Below are 20,100 nucleotides of genomic sequence, written 5' to 3' on the forward strand. Positions count from 1 at the left end.
TACAAGATGCGAATAGAATTGAAGTAAGGGTGATTAAGAATAAAGAACTAACTATCTTATTGAAGCATTCACAAAAAAAAAAAAAAAAAAAATCAACCATCACACTGCCCATCCAAGACTCTTTCTATTACCGTCACAAGAAAGCTAAAAGCACTAACCCCTATTAGCTGGAAATTAATAATGGAAATTCAGTAAGTAAAAAGATGGGCGTTGATCCACGAATACCCCTCATGTTACCTCACTTGTACTTGCAAATAAAACTGGATGTTGCAAAAACATGGGGCTGGTGGAATGGAAATTTGACTTACTTACTCAGTCATCGAATAAGTTACTTTCATAAGTGAAATACAGAGGCAAATAAAATACTATTTGAAGAGACAATTCCTGACAGAATAATATTTCAATTTCCATAGCTTTCCCTGATGTGATACTATTCTTAAAATAACCTTTGTTTCTTGATACATCAGGATTCTGCGAATCGAATTCAAGACTAACTAAAGAAAAACTCACCATAATCTTCGGATATACTACACAAGACATTGACGACGCTCGCCACATCATCCTTGTTCTCGTGTACCAAACGCAGAGTTTCCAGCAAATTCCGAACCACAACTTGCCTGTCAAAAAAAGACAACACGAACATTTCACTATTTGCAACGTACATAAAAACGTATTTCTGGAGCGACTTCCAGGCAAGCAAGAAATGTAATCATGGTACAAATAAATCACATAATACAGAAATTGCACAGATGATTAAAATATCACCTTCTATTAACAAGACTAAATAAAATTTTAGACACAATATGATTCATCATATTTCCCACGCAATTTTTTTTAATATTCCGTCTATTTTAATTATATTGTGATGATACTTTTTGATTATTTGTTATAATTGTTACTGAATGATTCACTACATGCAATTCAATTGGGAATCGCTAAGTGCGTGTTACAAAAGACTGACGAATAAGGAAATGAAAAACCCAGACAAAACAAAGGCTTCAGAGGGGGAGGGGATCTGAGTAGTGAAATTATTATTACACAGAGAAATAAAATAAGTACGATCAGCTGAACATTAAGATGAATAAACTTTAATAAAAAGGGCCTGGGATATTAAAATTACTATAGAAATATTATGTAATCTCAAGAACGATAAAATTCAACTCCGAAAACACCAAAATCCGTGAAAATTTGTTTTGTTTGAAAATCTCTATTGATTACAGCTTCAATTTTAAAAGTTCAAACTCAGTTTTGCAAAGCAATATACAGCTTTACAAACAGCAGAACTCAACCTCTGAAATTATCATTCAACATTCATGCGATCAGTACCAAAGCGAATAATAAGTAGTGCGATTCACACAAAATTTGCATTTAAAAAGAAAATAAAATCCGATAAAAATAGCGGTGAAATCTGAATTTCCAAAAGGTGAAAAATCCCTCATCAGAAGAAATGACACAGCTGCCACAGCAGCTGCTTCATTGACGCATCTGGAAAAGGATGTTTATTGATTCTTTTTCTCAGAAGTTCCGACATCTAAACCCTTACAGGTGGGTGCATTTGCCCATGACATTTAAACACTCGTAAAAACACGCTGCAACACCGCTGCTCCTCATCTTATACACGCATCGCGCGAATGGACGGACTGCACATACAAACATAACAGGGGGAAAACCCAAACGAAAACACTAAGCATCGCATGGGCAGTGCTGCCTCAGTTGTTTTCAAAGAATAAGGTTCAGATCATTTGTGAACAAATTTTCTGCCTTTTCAAAAAAAAAAAAAAAAAAAAGAAAGAAAGAAAGTGCATTTTGTGTGAGGCACATCTTAAAAAATAACAAATAAAATAAAAAATCAACGAATTAAGCTGAAATCATTTAATAGCAGAATACCAATGACAGCAGGTTACTAAATTCATTAATTTTAACAGATTTAACTAACAACTAGAATTACAAAAGCTATTGCTTTATGCTAAAAAATAACCTCAAATTTCAAAATTCTCTCCAAAGTGTCGGGGTATCATTCAAACTGGAGAAGGGGGGGGGATTATAATCGATTGTAAAAAACTGGGTTTGTTAGAGATATTTCCTCCAGTAATAAGATATTAAATAAAAAATGATAATTCAACAAAGTTGTTCTGAAAGTAATACCGGGATTCACCCGTAACAAGCTATCTAACTGTCGCTTTTCAAAACGACAGCAGAATACACACAGAAGAATATGCAAAAATTTAGATGAATAATTTTACATATTGCAAAAGTTTGTTAACACTATTAATTAAACTGGTTACCGTGCTTTTAAATGAAGATTCTTTAAGTTGGTATTTGGTTTACTTTACTCGTTTATTTCATGCGTCTCCGCAGAAATAGATATACAAAAAATGCCCCTGAAGCTGTGTAAAAATAAAACTGCTTCCAAAGGAAAGCTAAACTTATTTAGTTCGAGAAATCCGCATTGGCTTTGTGACACACACGCATATAAACGGGCTCACCACTGTCAAAGGCAGGGGATGCAACAACAACTAATTTTAAATTTTACAATATTTAAAAAGCGAAAAAGTAGTTCATTGCTTTTAATTTAAAATCTTATTTAAATAATTATTTTCATTTTTTTTCATTTCAAATTAATCAAAGCTTAATTCAATCCTTTCGGGCAATTGCATAACTTTTTCTTTAGTAAAAACTATTCAACACAAGTTTATATCTAACAACTGCATCGCACATAAAATTACGGAAAATAAACAGTTGATGACCCTCGAAGTGGATAAACATTATCGGAGGCTAACAAGAGATAAATAAAACGATTCAAACTATATACAATACTGAAGCAAAGAAACATTTACATCCATAAGAAAATAAAATAGTTCATTAAAGGCACTTGGATAAGAATATGGTAGAAACTCATTTTTGAAGGAAAATTACAAATATCTTTATTGTCTAATCTAAAACTTGTTCAGGGGGATAATCAAAAATGCTCCAGTCACACAAATGAAAATGTAATAAAGAAGCAATGTTCTCTTTTAATATAGTATGTTTACTATATTTTCTAGTATTCGATGCACTCGTTTTAAAACACTGTCCATCAGTGTTTATTTTATATTGTGCATTTAAATCATATTTTATCTTTATTATACATTGATTACCCAACTTCTTAAATCATTTGTTTATCAATTGATAAAAGCAGCTCCAGTCATTAACACGTACTGTCAAAATATATCATTTTTGAAAAATAATCAAATCAGTTTTCTTATTAAATGCTAGATCAAAATAAATACTAAGACCAAAAAGATAATAGAAGGGGGGGGAGAGAAAAAGATGTTGAAGTGAGAAGGGTTTTCTAGATGTAAACACTAAGTAAAACTCTGCATACATTTTTTAGAATGATTACTTACTAACGAAAATAGACTAAAGGTAGTGGGAAAAGACAAATTCCAAGAAAAAGAGAGAGAGAAAAAAAGATTTTGCAATAAAACTTGAAATTGAATTGAGTTACTGAAAAATTTTCAGATCAGTCTGTAGATAAAGCTTACTTAATTACGCATACAAAAGAGTATGTATATAATTTCTATACAGGATATTCAGTTTTTTTTTTATATTGAGCGTCTGAAAAAAGTCCCTCCCCTCCTTCTGAATAACATCTTATTACATAAATGTTTTGTATGATTAAGACAATTTTTACAAAAATGATATTTAAAAAAAATATTAAAAAATAAAAATCATATTTCCAAATATACTATTTTAAAAACTGCTTCAAATATCATCTGTAAAAGAAAACAAAGGTCTCTTTAAAATTCATAGTCTCAATAAAAATTTCCCTATGTTTCGAAGCACTCGTGGCAAATATTTTGATGAAAATCCGTCTGAATTTATTTAGCATGCAAACTATTTATGAATTCCTCTGTTATTTATAATGGATAAGGCTAAAGGCATATTTTGATTCGGATTAGTTAAACCAAAGAATAAGAAAGCAGCTGAAAAACAGAGCACAGGGCTTGAGTGAAAGAGAAAGAAACGCTTCCATCTCGAAGCCGATAAGGTTCCTAGAAGCCGCGGTCACTTTTTGGGGCAGAATGAAAACAAAGTGTTTATAAATAAAGTTTTTGCTCCGCACTGAAATACGAAGTCCAGACAAGCGCGCATGTCAACGCACATACTTTAATTAACATCGCAGGAAACAAGACGCATAATAGCAGTTCTTTATAAAATGAGCCGCCAATCGCAACACTTTTCAGCAAATATGAAATACCTGCATACATAAAACATTCGATTAAATTCGGTTCATAAAATTATTTTATCTGTAAAATGTGATAAATGCAAAAGATTTTTGTTAGCTATCTAATTTTAAGTATTCTTTACCTTGCATTTTACATACGGTTCTGAATTTCTTCATAAAACAAAACAGATAAACAATTGATACAAGCCTCTAAAATCTGACGAACAAAACTGAATTCACTGATTAATATGAAAACCGAAATTTGAAACAAAGTACGCTATTTATTGCCGTACATTTATTTATTTATTTCAGAAATTTTTTTAAAATATAGTAGATTAATCATAAATTCCGCAAGATGAAGTGAAAGAAAAGAGCGAAATGCATGACAGTTATTAAGAAGGAAGGAGGCTTGTGCAATTGAAAATTCTTTTTACTGTCTGTTTAATTAAAACTAATTACTTTTAATTGAAATATAAAAATAATCGAAACAGACGATTTTAAAAGCCATTAATAGCTGGCAAGTTTCAAAAATTTGTCATTTTAGCAGCATAATTTTTCAATATTTCAATTTTTATTTTGGAATAATTTAAACGGCTAATTTTTTGTTATTAAAAAATGTGGGGAAAAAAAGCATTTTTCCTGATAAATTTCTTACTGGTCTCTACTTCTAACATTTTCTCTCAGACATGTGCTTTTCATACGTATTTTTGTTCATCAACAATAAAAAAATAACTCATTTGTCCAAGACTTCTCCGAGTCTTCGTTAGAATGTGAGCCGTGTACTTAATGTTTTCTTTTGGACATCATTAAGTCAATACTAAGCAAAGGAGTACCTACACTTTTTCTTAATACAGAATCGTCTACGCTCATTTTTTTAAAAAATTAATAACGATTTATAAAACTTGCACAAAAATGAAACTTATTTTGCTGAAAAGCTAAATTTCGTAATGTGTGAAAGATATTTTTTTGTGACGTGAAAATACATTTTCGGTCATCATTTTTTTTACGAAAACATATAAAATGTCGTTCGTCTTTCATTGCCTGAAGTCGCTGCTATAATTGAATATTTGTTTCATTTGCTTGCAAAAATTATACTTTTCTTATCCTATCCTATCCCTTCCCCTATCTAAGCAATTGATCTACGTTTGCTTTTAGGACACGTTAAATCCCTATTTCAATGCCATTAAAAACGATGTCGAATGATATGTAATCAAATCAGAAAAATTTCTTTTTAAATAGTATAGAGTAGTTCAAAGTTTTAATGTTACTCAGTTAAGGAACTTATAAATTTTCCAATTTTAAAATCATTTACGCTCATTTTTCGGAAGAAACGATAACAATTGAAAGAAAAATTACCCAAAATAATTTTTAAAAAGTAAGTCATGATGGTGTCATTTTTTTTAAATGTTTTCCTCCAAAGTTTTTGGGAAAAATAGCCAAAATTTAAATGAATTAATTAGGTTCATTTTTTATAGGCAGATACTCTCAGAATACATGTTTGTATTTGTTCCGAAATGACTCAGAAAAATGAATCAAATATTTAACTGACTTTCGCAGTTTGAAAAGTTGACAGCATTCTTTCTCATCATTGAATAATAATGTGAAGTGAAAATTTTGACTGAATGTGGCTTTATTGTTTAGATGTGAAACATAGCCATAACGACTTTTATTTGAATTAATATGCTTACCCTAAATTTCAAGTTCTTAATGCTTTCTATAATTTGTTCAGATAAGAAATATATTCCAAAACTCGATTTTTATTTATCAACAAATCATGCATATTGAAAAAATTAGCATTATGTTTCCTTACAATCACCGTCACGTAACCGATAATATAAGTGATAAAAGAGATTCATTCCTAACCTTTTCATGCTTTGGTGATTTTTTAAAATTATTTACGACCGTTCTTGAATATTTCATTTTCTTTTATTTCTATATTTAATATCTAAAAGCTCCCAGTGAGTCAGATCACATCTGCTTTCAATTCATTAATTTTCAAGGTATATTTAAAGGCACTGCTTAATTTTAGCATAATAAACCATTCGAAAATATTCAGAACATCAGTTAATCATTCAATTTAATTATTTTTTCATTTCTTGTCATCCGGACTGCAAATTAGACATTCTTATTTCGTAATTTGAAATTAGTTATGATAATTGTAAATGAAAGATTAAACAGTATAAAACGACATAAAACTGGGTAAAAATAAGCTTTTAGCACAATAATGCAAGCGCGTCTTCAGTCAATTCATTTCTGTTCATGTGCCCCTGATAAATAAATTCAAAAACTGTCCCCTCCCCCCCCATGGATTGGAAAAATGATATGCTAACTGTAATCAAGTCAGATTACGGGAAGACTCGTCTGTGAGAACCGAAGGATCCTGGCGCCATAGAGTCCATGTCGCTGGCGCTCTGAAAACCACGAGGAAGTGAGCCGCTTATCATCAACTATCGGAGAAGAGAATTTTTGGCCGATGAACCAACGCCTACACCAACAGCTACCCTCCGTGGGCCAAAGGGTAAAGTCAGTTGCCACACCGAGCGCAAACACTGCAGTCACTGATCCGCTATGGTATGCGATGACTAGGTGACTTCGATCTAGCCAGCAAATAAGGACTATCACATTCCATACTTATATTTGAGGCCCAGGTTGCAAAAGTAAGACGAGGAAAGGAACTATTCATGTTAATTCTTAGTTAATGAAGCAATTTTACTCCACCTTTCCGAAAACATTTCCTGTTTATCAGTCTCATATTTTGGCGAATTTTCAAAAAATATCACAAGCGCAAATATGTATTATGGCCCGCAAAAGCTAAACGCTTGACACTAACGAGGAGAAAACGTATCGAATGAAGCAGCATTTCTTTCCTGGGAAGATGATGCCAGACAATTTCCTCCGTATGGATGAGTTAAAAGGGTATAATAAACTAGTGCAAATTTGTAAAATCAATACTGCGTGCAAGTTGTTAGGTTTGACTGGTTACAATAATAATTTTTACACCGTACAAATATTTCGCTTAATAAATACTTTCTTCCGACATCTGAAAATAAAAAGCTCAATAGCATTACAGATTACCATCAAATATTAGGCCGAGTGTGAAGATGGGAAGGCGTTCGTCCGGTATAACAAATTTAGGCATATGCATAAACGGGAAGCATGGTTTTAATATCGTTTTTCAGAAATGGGAGATCATTCAAATCATCTACTGGCTAAAAGAACAGAGAACAAAAGTAAATTAATTTTTATACCTACAAACACTCAGTTTTTAAGTCAAGCATAACAAATGATTTTATGAAGTTGAAACCTATCTATGCTGGAGGGCGTTATTTGGCTTATATATTATTTGATTAAACGTCGAAATGAAAGACACAGCTTTAGACCACAAGAATCCCAGACTCGGCAACCTACCAAGAAGCCACAGATTGCTGCATTCCAATGTGCGGCAAGGAAAATCCCCTCAGCTAAAGAATTCTAATGTATTGAATATTGCTTCTTTTTTCTATTCATGTTTCCGTTCTTCCTCCACTCCCTTCCTCTTTTCAACAAGTAAAATGCTACTTCATTAACAAGACTCTTTGATTTAAAGATTTAATCAGTTATAAAATATTATCAAGCAAATATTATAATTATGGTCAGGTTTCGGAGATTTTCAGTACACAGACAAAAGCACTTCAATAAAATCATTAATGATCGAATTTAGTGAAATCTTTCATTCATTATGGCCTTTGGCGTTCAGCATATCTGAGACACAACTAACCTATCCTCTTCATTTTTGAATGGGAGAAGGATATCTGAAATGGCACCTTTTTATCTTGAGATTAACACTCTCGAATATAAAAACGCGACATTACTTCTGCATTCATCATTTTTTTGTCATAATATTTATAGGTTTTCAGATAAAAATAATAATTAAATGAAAAAAAGTAACCCAAATACTGATTCCCCCCCCCTTCCCAGCAGCGTCAAATTTCACATAAAAGCGCAAAAATTTATTTGCAGCTTCACGGTACGAGAAGGGAGGGGGGGAATGGATGGACGCAATGTTATTGTACTATTCACGAAACGGAATTTACTCTCCCTCGCCCCAAAGTGAATGAATTTCGGTTGAAAACTGGTTCTTGGGGGTGTAGAAATTTTCACACTCTCCGCCAATCAGCTGAAGACTCTTCGCAGTTTCCCATGACCACTGAAGAAAAGGTCTTTCCCTCGGGCAGAATACACAGAAAACAGGTTAAATAGTAATTCTCCCCCTTCAAAGGGAGGGAATGAAAAGGATGAGTGGAATGTTGAGCATGCTGACTTCATGATGGTCTTCAAGAGAGCACGTTTCAAGATTCTCATTTTCTATTTTATACAATTTGCTAATTTACAATTATTTATACAATCTTTTTTTTTCTCCCGTTCTTACGCCACTAAAAGGTCCGCGACAAGTTTAGACGAGTCAATAATTCAATAAAACAGAAAATGCTGCTAAATGCAAAAGATTGACACGAGTCGTAAACTAATCAAAAGAAATCACTTTTCTCAGTGGAGGTATTCATTTACCCCTCCCCTTGCATACGAAGTACAGAGAAAGTATTGCAATCGTCAAAAAACTCGAACTCCAGAATTCAGATTTCCCTGAATTTTCTAGCATTATGTCTGTCTGTGTGCACGATTACTCAAAATGATTTATGCTAAACAAGTGAAATATGGCATACAGACTTAACAACAAATTTGCTGATTTCTAGCAAATAATGCGAAATCTATATGAAAGAAGTTAGCATGGCCAAACGAAGAAAACTGTGTGAATAATATTTAGTACACTGAAGCACTCATTTGGAATTGAGAAATGGTATTAATTAGTACTATTGCAATTCAAAACTAAGTAATCAGATGAACTTAAATATAAACTCATTACTACATTTTCATTTTTTAAAAGTTAGACTCAAATAATTTTAAAATGCTTATTATTAAGATTTAAAATGACTAGATCAGAAGACGGAACTCCAACTTATTTGGGATTGAAACATTACCCATATTAGAACTTTTAAACTTACTTTTAGCAATCAAATTTTTCATACAAAAAGGCCAAACTGAACAACTTAAAACCACTATTCGAATTCTCGTAACTTTCAATGAGAAACTTATTGCATTTGATGAATGTGGATGAATTAGCCTCGAGAGAAAACAGAAAAGTACAAAAATTAAATAATCTATGCTCCAACGTTTCTCATTGATACAATTTCATTTAATTAACATATTTTTAGGGTTTAGTCCAATAATTCCTTCAACTCCTCCATTCTTGGGGACCGTAGAATTCAGTTTTGAAAATCTGACTCGCCATAAGGAACATCGACTCTAAAAGGCATGTTCCATGTCGCTTGATTCCAATTCTCAGAATTTAAACACTGTAGGAGCAATCGAAAGAATATTCGGCACTGTAAGCTCTAAATGAATAAAATAAGTACAATATTCTGCCAAGCTACTCCAAAACGCGATCATGAGAAAGTCAAAAGAGAGAATGCGAGGCCACTGACCTAATGCGGTATTTCATCCTCGGGAGAGAACGAATTTTTCGCGAAATACCTGCACGTCTCTCCCTACAGCAGAGAGGGGCAAGGTAAAAAGGTAGGCTCGTTTCTGGTTGGACGACGGCTCAGCTTTTGAAGACTGCCGCCATGAACTGACAAACGAAGTTCAAACCTACATGCGCGTTTCTGCCAAATGCGAAGAATTCCTGTTAATATACAACATTCTCTCGCCACGATACGAGACTCGCTAACATGACTTGCAACAAGACGGGCTTCTGAGGCCACTCGACAATCCTCACGTTCATCCTCATGCAGGGAGAGCAATCGACTTAATTTATAAACTGGCAATATTTAAAAATGATCTATTTCCCACAACATTTAGGCAAATACAATTATTGAAATCCCCCCCCCCAAGTTGAGATATTTGTAAAGTATAAAATGAAGTCTTGAATAATTTAGTTATCGAAAGGAACAGGTAAAAACTCTACTACGAGAAGAAAATGTCGGTTTTGCATCAGACGAATGCGAATGTCTGCCAAATTTATTCTCATTCATAGAGAGCTCATTTTGAGGAGAAGGGCAAATACTGCTTAAAATGTCTATCATTCTACCGAAGTTTGTATAAAAAAATATTAATTAAAGGAATTTACTGATAAATGCTTAAGACAAACAATTAAACGGAAAACAATTGCACGAAATGGAAATGAAAAACCATCAGAACAAACAGAAAATCATTGATATTATTTTCCCTCAGATTTTTAAAAACTGCCTAAGGAATTTTCAGTTTCCATAAATTATTCAAGGGATATTATTTACTATGATACCCAGCTAACTGGAAAGTTTTTAACGCGTATTCGTCAGTAGCTTGACTTTTCTTCGCTTCTTCTTGGAGTTTCCCAATGAAATTGCATATTGTATGAATATATCTTGTATAGTTCTATATATAAACTAACAACAGTGTTCATACCGTAACTGTTTCAATATATATATGTCTGTACAGTGCGATGTCTTTGGAAATTTCATAATTTTTAAATCCGTTCATTCATTGTGAGATCGCAGGAAGTTTTTTAAGAGAACAGTGAGAACAAATAACAATAATAAAGTTTCAAGGAAATATATTCAGAAGTTTGGTTTTCCTAGCGTATAAACTACTTTTACTTATTTAGAAATAATGCCCTCCGGAAGTTGAATGACACAAAGAATCTGACACCAGAGACTATTATCTCTAGCATAATCCACCTGAATTAAAACAAGTGGAGAAAGAAAGAATTCAGAAAATTTTTAAAGCCAAATTCAAAAAACGCCGAATTTTAGTGCAGGTTAAATTTTGGGAAGGAAAAATCGTGTCTTCAACGTCTTAAATTTTCGAAACGCATTTCGGTTTCTTTACCAAAATCAACCTCCATAATAAACTGATAATGATTTTTTTAAAAAAAATTTAATACTCCGAAATCATTTTTAAATAATTCTTAAAAGCTTTTCGACAATTTACAAAACGAACATAGCATTACCAGATGTACATTTGCAATACTACTCAAAATTTAGATTATTAGGTAATAAAAGACTAAGTCTGTTTTTGAAGCGATTACAATGTTTAAAATGATTTCCACGCATTTCGGAGCAAATATTTTTATATTTAGTGTATGAATTCAAGCATACAAATGCACTAAATAAAAAAATATAATTAAATATTAATTCTGAAACTGATATTGAATTGAATTATATTTAAATATTCGCAATAACGAATGTAAACTTGGAAAGAAATTGAGCTCATATCGATAAAAGAACTCACATACGCACATTAAATTATATATCCACATATTTCCAATTCCGAAGTAACCACTGTAATAACAAGTAAAAAGAATAAGTTTACAATGAGAATATACAATGCATAAAAAGATGATCATTAAAGACAGGAAAAGAACGTCGGAAGTTTTCGACCCATAAGCGTTCAGGATAATTTTATTCAATGTCCTTACCGAAAAAGAAATTGATTAATAAACGGGCCTTACTTTTTAATCTTTCTATCCAATTTCTACAGTTTACAAATGCTTTTCAAATTTCCGCAAATTATATATTGCTTGCATTTATTAAAAAACAAACATATTGAATTACAGAGTTCAATGTGTTGGTTTCTTAATAAAAGAAACTTCATGAAAAAGAGTTTTTTAAAATTTTTTTGATATGCTGGCTTTTTATAAGGAACTCGACATAAATTCATCGGGTTTGATTGGAAAATAAGCGACGAAACAAAAATGGCACCGACATTAAAGTGTGAATGACAGAAAATTCGATTAGATTTCAAAGCTAGAATAATAGTCAACATAACATGTAGTTTAATTAGGAATTCTTGTAAATGTGCATAATAAAACTAAGAAATATTTCATATCTTCTTTCGGATAGAGTCAATAAACATACTTCGGATCTGTTATCGAAATTAATTATACTCAGCAGTGGAAATGCTGATTATGATCAGTACATACGCTCATGGTTATCAGTTTTATTTTGGGAGAAATATGAATTGACCCAAACGGTCATCATTTGATGCAACTGACATTTTCATTTAAATTTATTTTTAAAAAATGAATTAACAGTCTGAACATCACAAAAAACATTTACTGAAATTTGGCTCATAAATGTCACGATGCATAAAGAAAGGTTTAGTTACACAGGCAATTTTTTAATAGTTAAAATTATGCTTCCATACAAAGGATTGTTTTATCTTCAGCATTGCCATTCCAGTAAAATGGAAGTATTAGATATTTTAAATAATTAAATTTACTTGCAAAGTGTTTTGACGCTTGTATTTTTAATCATAAGTTGTATCATTAAAAAAATAATAAATTATTACAAAAAAAATGAACTTCATTGCTTTCAAGATCCATTCAATTTTTCGGAAAGTTATCAGATTTAAAAATGGTTTAATGTACATAACATTCTCATCTTAATTTTTTAAAAGAAGTTGTTAAGAATTTATGTGTTATATTTAATATAAAAGTATATTTTACATTAAAAATAATATATTCTTAGGAAATAGGCAAGAAAATAGCGAAAAAATCGAGTATATTGGTTCGCACATTTATAAAACGGACAGCATTCGGTTTTGATGCAATCCTCGATAAAATGCGATTATCGATAATATAAACGGAAACGTTTCGATAGACTCACTCCATTTTTTATTTATTATTGCATTCGCAAAATGACAGTGGGTAAATATTATTTCCCTCTTCAATGCGTTTCACAAAGCGCAACATTTGAAAGAAGGCAGAATTTTGTACCAGCAGATCTGATGTAGGACGTAAGCAACGATTCAAGGAAAATATGAACAAAATATACGTAAAAATAATTGGACGAATAACTGCTGAAAACAATAAATCATGAAAAGCAACTAAGCATTTATTACGTGTCAATGCAAACAATAAATACCCGTAATGTCGAACTACAGACTATGTTCTTGCTCCGGCGGAATTTCGGCAAGCCCAAGGTTTTCCAGTAAAATGACTTTTTCGGTATCTATTGCCTTCCCCAGGTTTAAAAATTTATATGCGACCGCAAAGTTCTATAGAACCAGTCGCAATAAATACGGTAGAATGTCTTTTAATTTCCTTCACAATCAGTAGGGAAGATCGGGGCTTCGAACTTAATCGTCGGTTAAAATTCACGTTTCTCTTTTCGAGGGGTAGTTCTCATAACTTCCTCGAAGGTTTTTAAACTGCATTAAGTTATTAACAAAAACAACTTTTTCTTTCAAATTTTAATTTTTTTTTTTTATTAGCATCGGGACTTTCGGGCCTATCCGTGTTAAGAAGAATAGTAGGCCCGTATTTCAGGAAAGAAAGTGATACCACATTTAAAAGCTATGTACATTATACTATACCGCTTACGCATATTATTTCGTTACAGTTCATTGCAGCTAGTTGTTAATGTAACAACTGATCCCGAATAAGCTGCAATTTTTATAGTACTCTTCTTTTTTAAAAATGATATCAGGAACAATAAAGGAAAGGCGGGATTGGAGGCTGCGGAAGAAGCAACGATTGCTTGCTCAATGAGAGGCGGCTAATTATTGTGAAATCAATTTCATGAGATTCTTCTGTAAAAAGAATACTGCTAATAATGGTAAATTGTAACTTTAATCAATATGATTTTCTAATTTAAATATATTGGCCTATCATTCCTCATTAAAAAATTACAATGCTTCAAGTGACTGACTGTCAGTTTTTTAATATGTCTTCTCATTCTGTAAGCCATTTGATTGAGAAAAATTACGAGCTTTAACAGACACAATATAGAAAAGATTTTAAAACCTTTCAAGAGATATTTACAATGGCGTAGAAACTGGGGCGACAAAGATTCAGAAGCCAAGTACGATAACTGGCTTAAAAGGTACTAAATAAATTAATACTCAACATATGCAAAGGAAGGCACTTTGTTAAGAATGGTTCTAGTTGCTGATGCTAGGCAACTCAGTTTCAGTTCCTCTTTTTCCTTCTTCCTTTTGAAAAATTTTAATTATAAAATATTAGTTCCCTTCGAATAATAACCTGAAAGAAGTACAGGCTCAGTGAATTAATGGTCATTAGATGTCAGGTCAAGATATATAAAACTTCAAAAAACACCAAACAGGGACATATTCTACTTCTGCACAATCATCACTGTCATCTTGACTTACCAACATTGATACTCGTCGAAAAATAGGGAGCGATTCTTTTGTTTTCCCCACTCGACAAAGAAGCTGCAACCGGTCGGCGTTTGGGCTTTTCAAATAATTTACTAAAACCATTGATTCATGGATGAGTAACAATCCTAGAAAATCTGCAGCCAAATTTAAAAAAAAAAAAAAAAATCTTTTATAGAGAATACGGCTTTACCAAATGTTATAAAATCGAAGGAGATCAGTTAGGGTCATTTGAAGAACCATAGTACTAAACTTCACAAATTTCATAGTTGAAAAAAACTGGCATTCAGAGAATTATGATGATCATTCAATAGGTTAGTTTAGTATATAATGAATTAAATTTCATATTCATATTATTTTTAAAAATTTACAAAATAATAAAAATATAAGGACACATGTTTTAATTTAATATATCGTATTTTAATATATCGTTATTAATATATCGTTTTTTTTTTTTTTCCTTCTTCTTTCACAAAGCAACATCCAAAAGAATGGGTGGGGGTCCCAATTATGTAAACTGAAATTCCTTTGCTTTATACATTAGAATTTCTTTTTGGTGACAACCAATTTCATCCAACAAAATACATTTATTGTTATGAAAAATTAGCATGATAAAATTAATCATCATGCTTTATTAGTTACATAGAGGGTGAAACAATTAGCACATTTTTGGTTTTACTTTTGCAATAAGTTTAATCTGCTGAAGTTAATTTAGATTACAAAGGAATTGAAATTTTAAGGAAGTTTCTTTCAAAATACAGACAAATGTTTATTTCAGCTTTGAATAAAATAAGCAAAAGAAATAAAATTAATTCCAATTATTTTAAGAACCAGTTGGCAAAACAATAATCCCCCCCCAAAAAAAGCAACTTTTTCTATTATTTTTTTAATGTTGCACACCAATACATTTGAAATTTGAAACAAACAAAAAAAAAAAAAAGACAAGAAAAGATAGAAAATTAAAATGCTTTGCAATTCTTTCTAATTCAAAGCACCAAAAATAAAATTATTCTAAACATAAAAGGGGAAAAGAAAATGCTAGACAAAATCTGTTATCTAGAAATGTGCATGAAAAATGGCATCTGAATAAATCTAAAATTCAGATTTTTGAAGAACAATCAAAATTTATAATTTTATATTAATCCCTATAATCCTCAAATCTAAAAATAATCATTTGCTTGTTCTTCAGTAATTTTCCACATTTTTAAAATAAATTTAATAAATTTTTAATACACTTTCGCCTATAAATATTACAAGATTTAAGTACTACATTTTTTCTAAACACTCTTACAATTCAAAAACACCATAAAATAACAAAATTCCGTGGATTCATATTTAGTAATAATTGCAAACAATGTCTAACATCCATTTATAAGCCAATGTTTCCAATTCGGAACATTCTAAAAATTCATTTAAAAATAAAATTTAATTTAAATTAATTTCAAAAGAAAAGATTTATAACTGAAAGATGGCATTTTCCCCACACAGATATTAATTAAAAAATTTATGAAATTGAAAAATGACAAATTTCTAAAAATCTGCACAGTTCAAAACCCAGGACACTAAAAAAGCATAATATTGTAAACTGGAAATGCTTTTACTATAATCCATTACACGTTAACAATAAGAAACACTGATAAGTCGACATTCTGTGAAAAATGAGAATTCCACTTTAAGTTTCCACTAAAAGATGAAAGAATTTCGGTATAAGAAAAACAATTATGTTGCAAAAAAATTAAACATCTTAATTTTGGTGATGTTTTTTACAGATGAATAAATTTTATTTTTCAATTAAAATGATAATTTTATAACAAATGTTTTCTTCTAATTAATACATTCTTAGCTTGAAATCTAATTAACTAAACAACATTTCCATGCAAAAAAGGAAATAGTGTGTAAAGAAGAATGAAATAAGATTTTTTGATACAATTCTGATATAAATAGAATTGATCAAATGAAATGTTTAGCATCTACTATCACAGTTTTGTATTATGGAATAGTAGTGAAAGTTCAAAGTGTACTAAATAAGTCTATTATCATTAGATAGTTAAAAAAAAGAAACAGAAAAAAATAAGATCAACTGAAGTTTTATACAGGATTTACTATTTTCCTTTTATAAAATTATAATTTTCCTTTTTATAATTATAAATGAAGGCAATAAAGAATATATTGTAGATTTAAATTGTACAAATTGTAGATTAAAGCTACAATTGAAATTGCATATGCATGATGTGATGGAAGGACTTCAGGAAAAAGAACTTTAATGACTTTGCAGAAAGAGTACCATGAGATATTTTGGACAAAACTTTTTTTCCCCCTTAAATATTTCTAATTGAATTTATATTGTGAATAATTATCAAAATAATATTAGATTAGTTATTTAGTGTTCAGTCGACATCTAGCATAATGAATAAATGTGAATTAACCAATGTTTCACACTGTAAAAGTCATAAAACCCCTTATATAATTTTTCTTCCTATCTGATTAATTAATATTTTTAACTAAATCATTAGAAGAAAAATACAAAAAAAGCAATTAAAATAAACTTAGATCTGAACTCAGCCTGTAATGAGTTATAATGTGATACATATTCATAACTGATTCATAAAATTGAATTTGAATGCAAACTGTATATAAATTAAAACATAATTTAACTAAAGTATAATATAACTATAGTATAAATTAAAACATAATTTAACTATAGTATTTTTTGTATCTTTTCGTTTCTTATGATCTGAAAAACTGTTAAGTAAAAATTGTTTTGCTTTTGTTTTGAAGTTTAAATGTTTTAATATGACAGAAATTGCAGAGTTAGTATTTGGCTTACTAAAAATTAAAAGTTTCAAGCAACATTTTGATAGAAAGAATGGCATTTCTGCATTAGAATATTGTGTGCAATTATTGTGGTATTTATAAAGCTATAAAGTTTTTATAAGCTGCCTAGTTCTGGCTACTGATTCTAGAGAAAATCTTCTAAATTAATTTTATAAGTATTTTTTGATATTCAAAAATGTTTTGCATAACATAATATCATTTATATAATTAATTTCTGAATCGCATATTTGTTCCTGTTCTTTTGAGAAAGTTAATAAACTGATAATTAAAATTATTGGAATTCTCTATCAAGTCAATTCTAATAATGTTATAAAATCAAAATTTTAAAAATGATTATGTATATAATGATCTGGCATATTACAGTAGCCTCTAATAAAAAGGAAAATAATCTAAAAGGATGAAGAAAACGTCAAGTGACTTTCAATATTATTTCCTGAATACTGATCAGGAAAAAACAGTATTAAATTTATCTAATAGATTGTTTTAAAGATTATTTCTTTAGTCAATAATATTTATTTATTAAAAGAATATATCTATTATTTATTTAACAAATTGAATCTCCTCTGTAACAAATTTTTTAGATAGGAAAAGAAAAACTGAAAAAAAAAAAATGAAGAAGTTTTACATGACTTATCATAGAAATTCCATACCTCAAAAGAAAAAAGGCTAAAATATATTTTGAAAATAACAAATAAGCTGTTGTGATTTCAATCTTGGAAAAGTAGTTGATCTCACATTTAGACTGATACAAAATTTTATAAATATAGTTACCTAGTTATTTAAAAATACAATATACTTAAAAAAATTTACACTTTCAGGTGAAAGGATGTTTTGATTAAACAATATAATTATACAGTGAAATAATCGCACATGCAGATGGTGAATCACTTTGAAAGACAGTAATAAGAAATTCTATAAAAGGTCCCAATGTTATATCAATAAGTTAAAACATTCCATTATAGACGTAGCAGATAAACAATGCAAGGAATAAATATATTCAGGAGAAAGAAATGAAATTATTTTCTCAAAAATCAAACACATGAAACGCTTTGCTGCTGCATTACTTTGTACAAAACACAGCATAACATATATTTGAAACGGATAGTTAAAATCAAGAACAAACACTGGTGTTTAGAATATTATCTAGGATGGTAAACACAGTAAATTATGCTAAATCAACACTCACCAAGAGATGAGATGTAGAAGAAAAAATTCTCATTCCTTTCCCATTGAGGAGACATTCCTCTAAACCGGATGTTGTTGCCGTAGAAAGGGGACTTTCGTGAGGGGTTCACCCAACAGTGTCCTTGAATAAATCCTTCTAAAAAATTTTCTGATCCCCTCTCACACCACTGTTCCATTTGCAGTAGCAGGCTAAGGAAGAAAAAGTTACCCTTCCTCACCCTCTTGCCATCTTTTTCCGTGAACCCACCCGACATCTTTGGCAGGATGCCAAGCGAGGGGAAAACACTGGCGCCGCCTATGGAGAATTCTGCGAACCACTACCAACCGAAAATCCTCGGCTGCCGTGATGATGGTGAGCTAAAGACATGTGGGAGGGTTTAGAATGCGATTCATTATGAATGGTAGACAGATGTTTGCGGAGGCAGAGAAGCTCTGACTCATGCGGTGTACATACAGAGGAGGTTTGTGTCACGATTGTAGAGAGCCAAGGGTCCCACCAAAAGTAAACGACCACTTCCTGTGTGTCGGAGAGTGCATCCATCCCAAAGGAAATCGCAATTAAGTCCTTTTGGTAAGAGATAATATCCGGTGCCGGATAGAGGAGAACACGCTTTACTGACTCTGTCAATGAATGAACGCTGTCGAAATGATTATAAAATTTTATCCTCTTACAAGAACCTCGGGCGTATCCGAATGCAACAGATTCAACAATTAGAAATATGACAATGTGAAAATATATTCCAGTTTCTTTCTATATGCAGTATACTTCCCGAAGAAACCAGGACCAAATTAATAAATATTTGATCTTGGTATACGAACTTCAATTACCATAGCAGTGCTGGCCAGTTTATGATACATGACGTTCACATTGTAGAAAGAATGAAACAATTTTTAAACGCGCAGGTGATAATTTCGAACACAAATCAACTGCGTTTCTTCAAAACCAGTGAATAAATTAATTTGATATCTTTATTCAATTAATTAAAATAATACTTCTGTCGGAATATTTCGGTACACTTGCACCCTGCTTGTTATACCAGGAAACACAACGTACGAAAGATTCAGTGAATACAGAAAATATTTTAAGAATGTACGGCACATTCATAACACAAAACAGGCGCTACTTAATACCATATTACTAAATAATTCATCAGCAATAAAATCTTCCCTTTCTTCAACTGCACAGTTATTTTTTGTATAACACCAATAACTTAAATATTCCACTTTTCGTTAGCAATCACAAATATAAATATCAATTAATTGTCATATGGTAAACGAGGAGAAAATACTCCATTTCCGCCAAAAAAGTAAACGCAGTCGAGTTCAAATACAATAATTAATTAAACAACAATACGCAAAGATAAAATCCAACAACTGGAACAAAATATCCAACTAACCAACATGCTCGCCTTAAAATCAAACCGCGGAGAAATCGCACTGCCATCACCTCCGCTGAACAGTCGGCGCTAGGACGGCGGGAGGGGGGAGAAAAAGGAGCGACAAATACCGCCAAGAGATTTCCACCAACCAGAGCATTCCCGCCATGTCGAGTCGTCCATTCAGAAACCGCGGTTGGAAAAATGAAAATAAAACAGGAAAAAAACAAAACCAAAATGGGTGCAGAGGAGAGAGGTTTGAAATCGGAAGGGAGGGAAAAATGGGGTATAGAAAGTTCGGTCGCG

General features: G+C 31.3%; 1 protein-coding gene across 4 annotated transcripts in view; it reads right to left on the reverse strand.

The window, feature by feature from the left end:
* The window catches only part of LOC129973000 (serine/threonine-protein phosphatase 4 regulatory subunit 1-like), a 125,850-nt gene that overhangs the window by 40,709 nt on the left and 65,041 nt on the right, over positions 1-20,100 (reverse strand). For 2 of the 4 annotated variants that reach the window (XM_056087335.1, XM_056087336.1), the window contains exon 4: positions 511-617. The exons of 1 other annotated variant lie outside the window; for it this stretch is intronic. In XM_056087335.1, the coding sequence (XP_055943310.1) occupies positions 511-617 (107 nt within the window). Of the gene's footprint in view, positions 1-510; positions 618-18,419; positions 19,857-20,100 lie in introns of those variants that run through there. One more of the 4 variants, XM_056087337.1, reaches the window with a different exon arrangement.

Source organism: Argiope bruennichi, chromosome 6, assembly GCF_947563725.1.
Source record: "Argiope bruennichi chromosome 6, qqArgBrue1.1, whole genome shotgun sequence".
Taxonomy (NCBI): domain Eukaryota; kingdom Metazoa; phylum Arthropoda; class Arachnida; order Araneae; family Araneidae; genus Argiope; species Argiope bruennichi.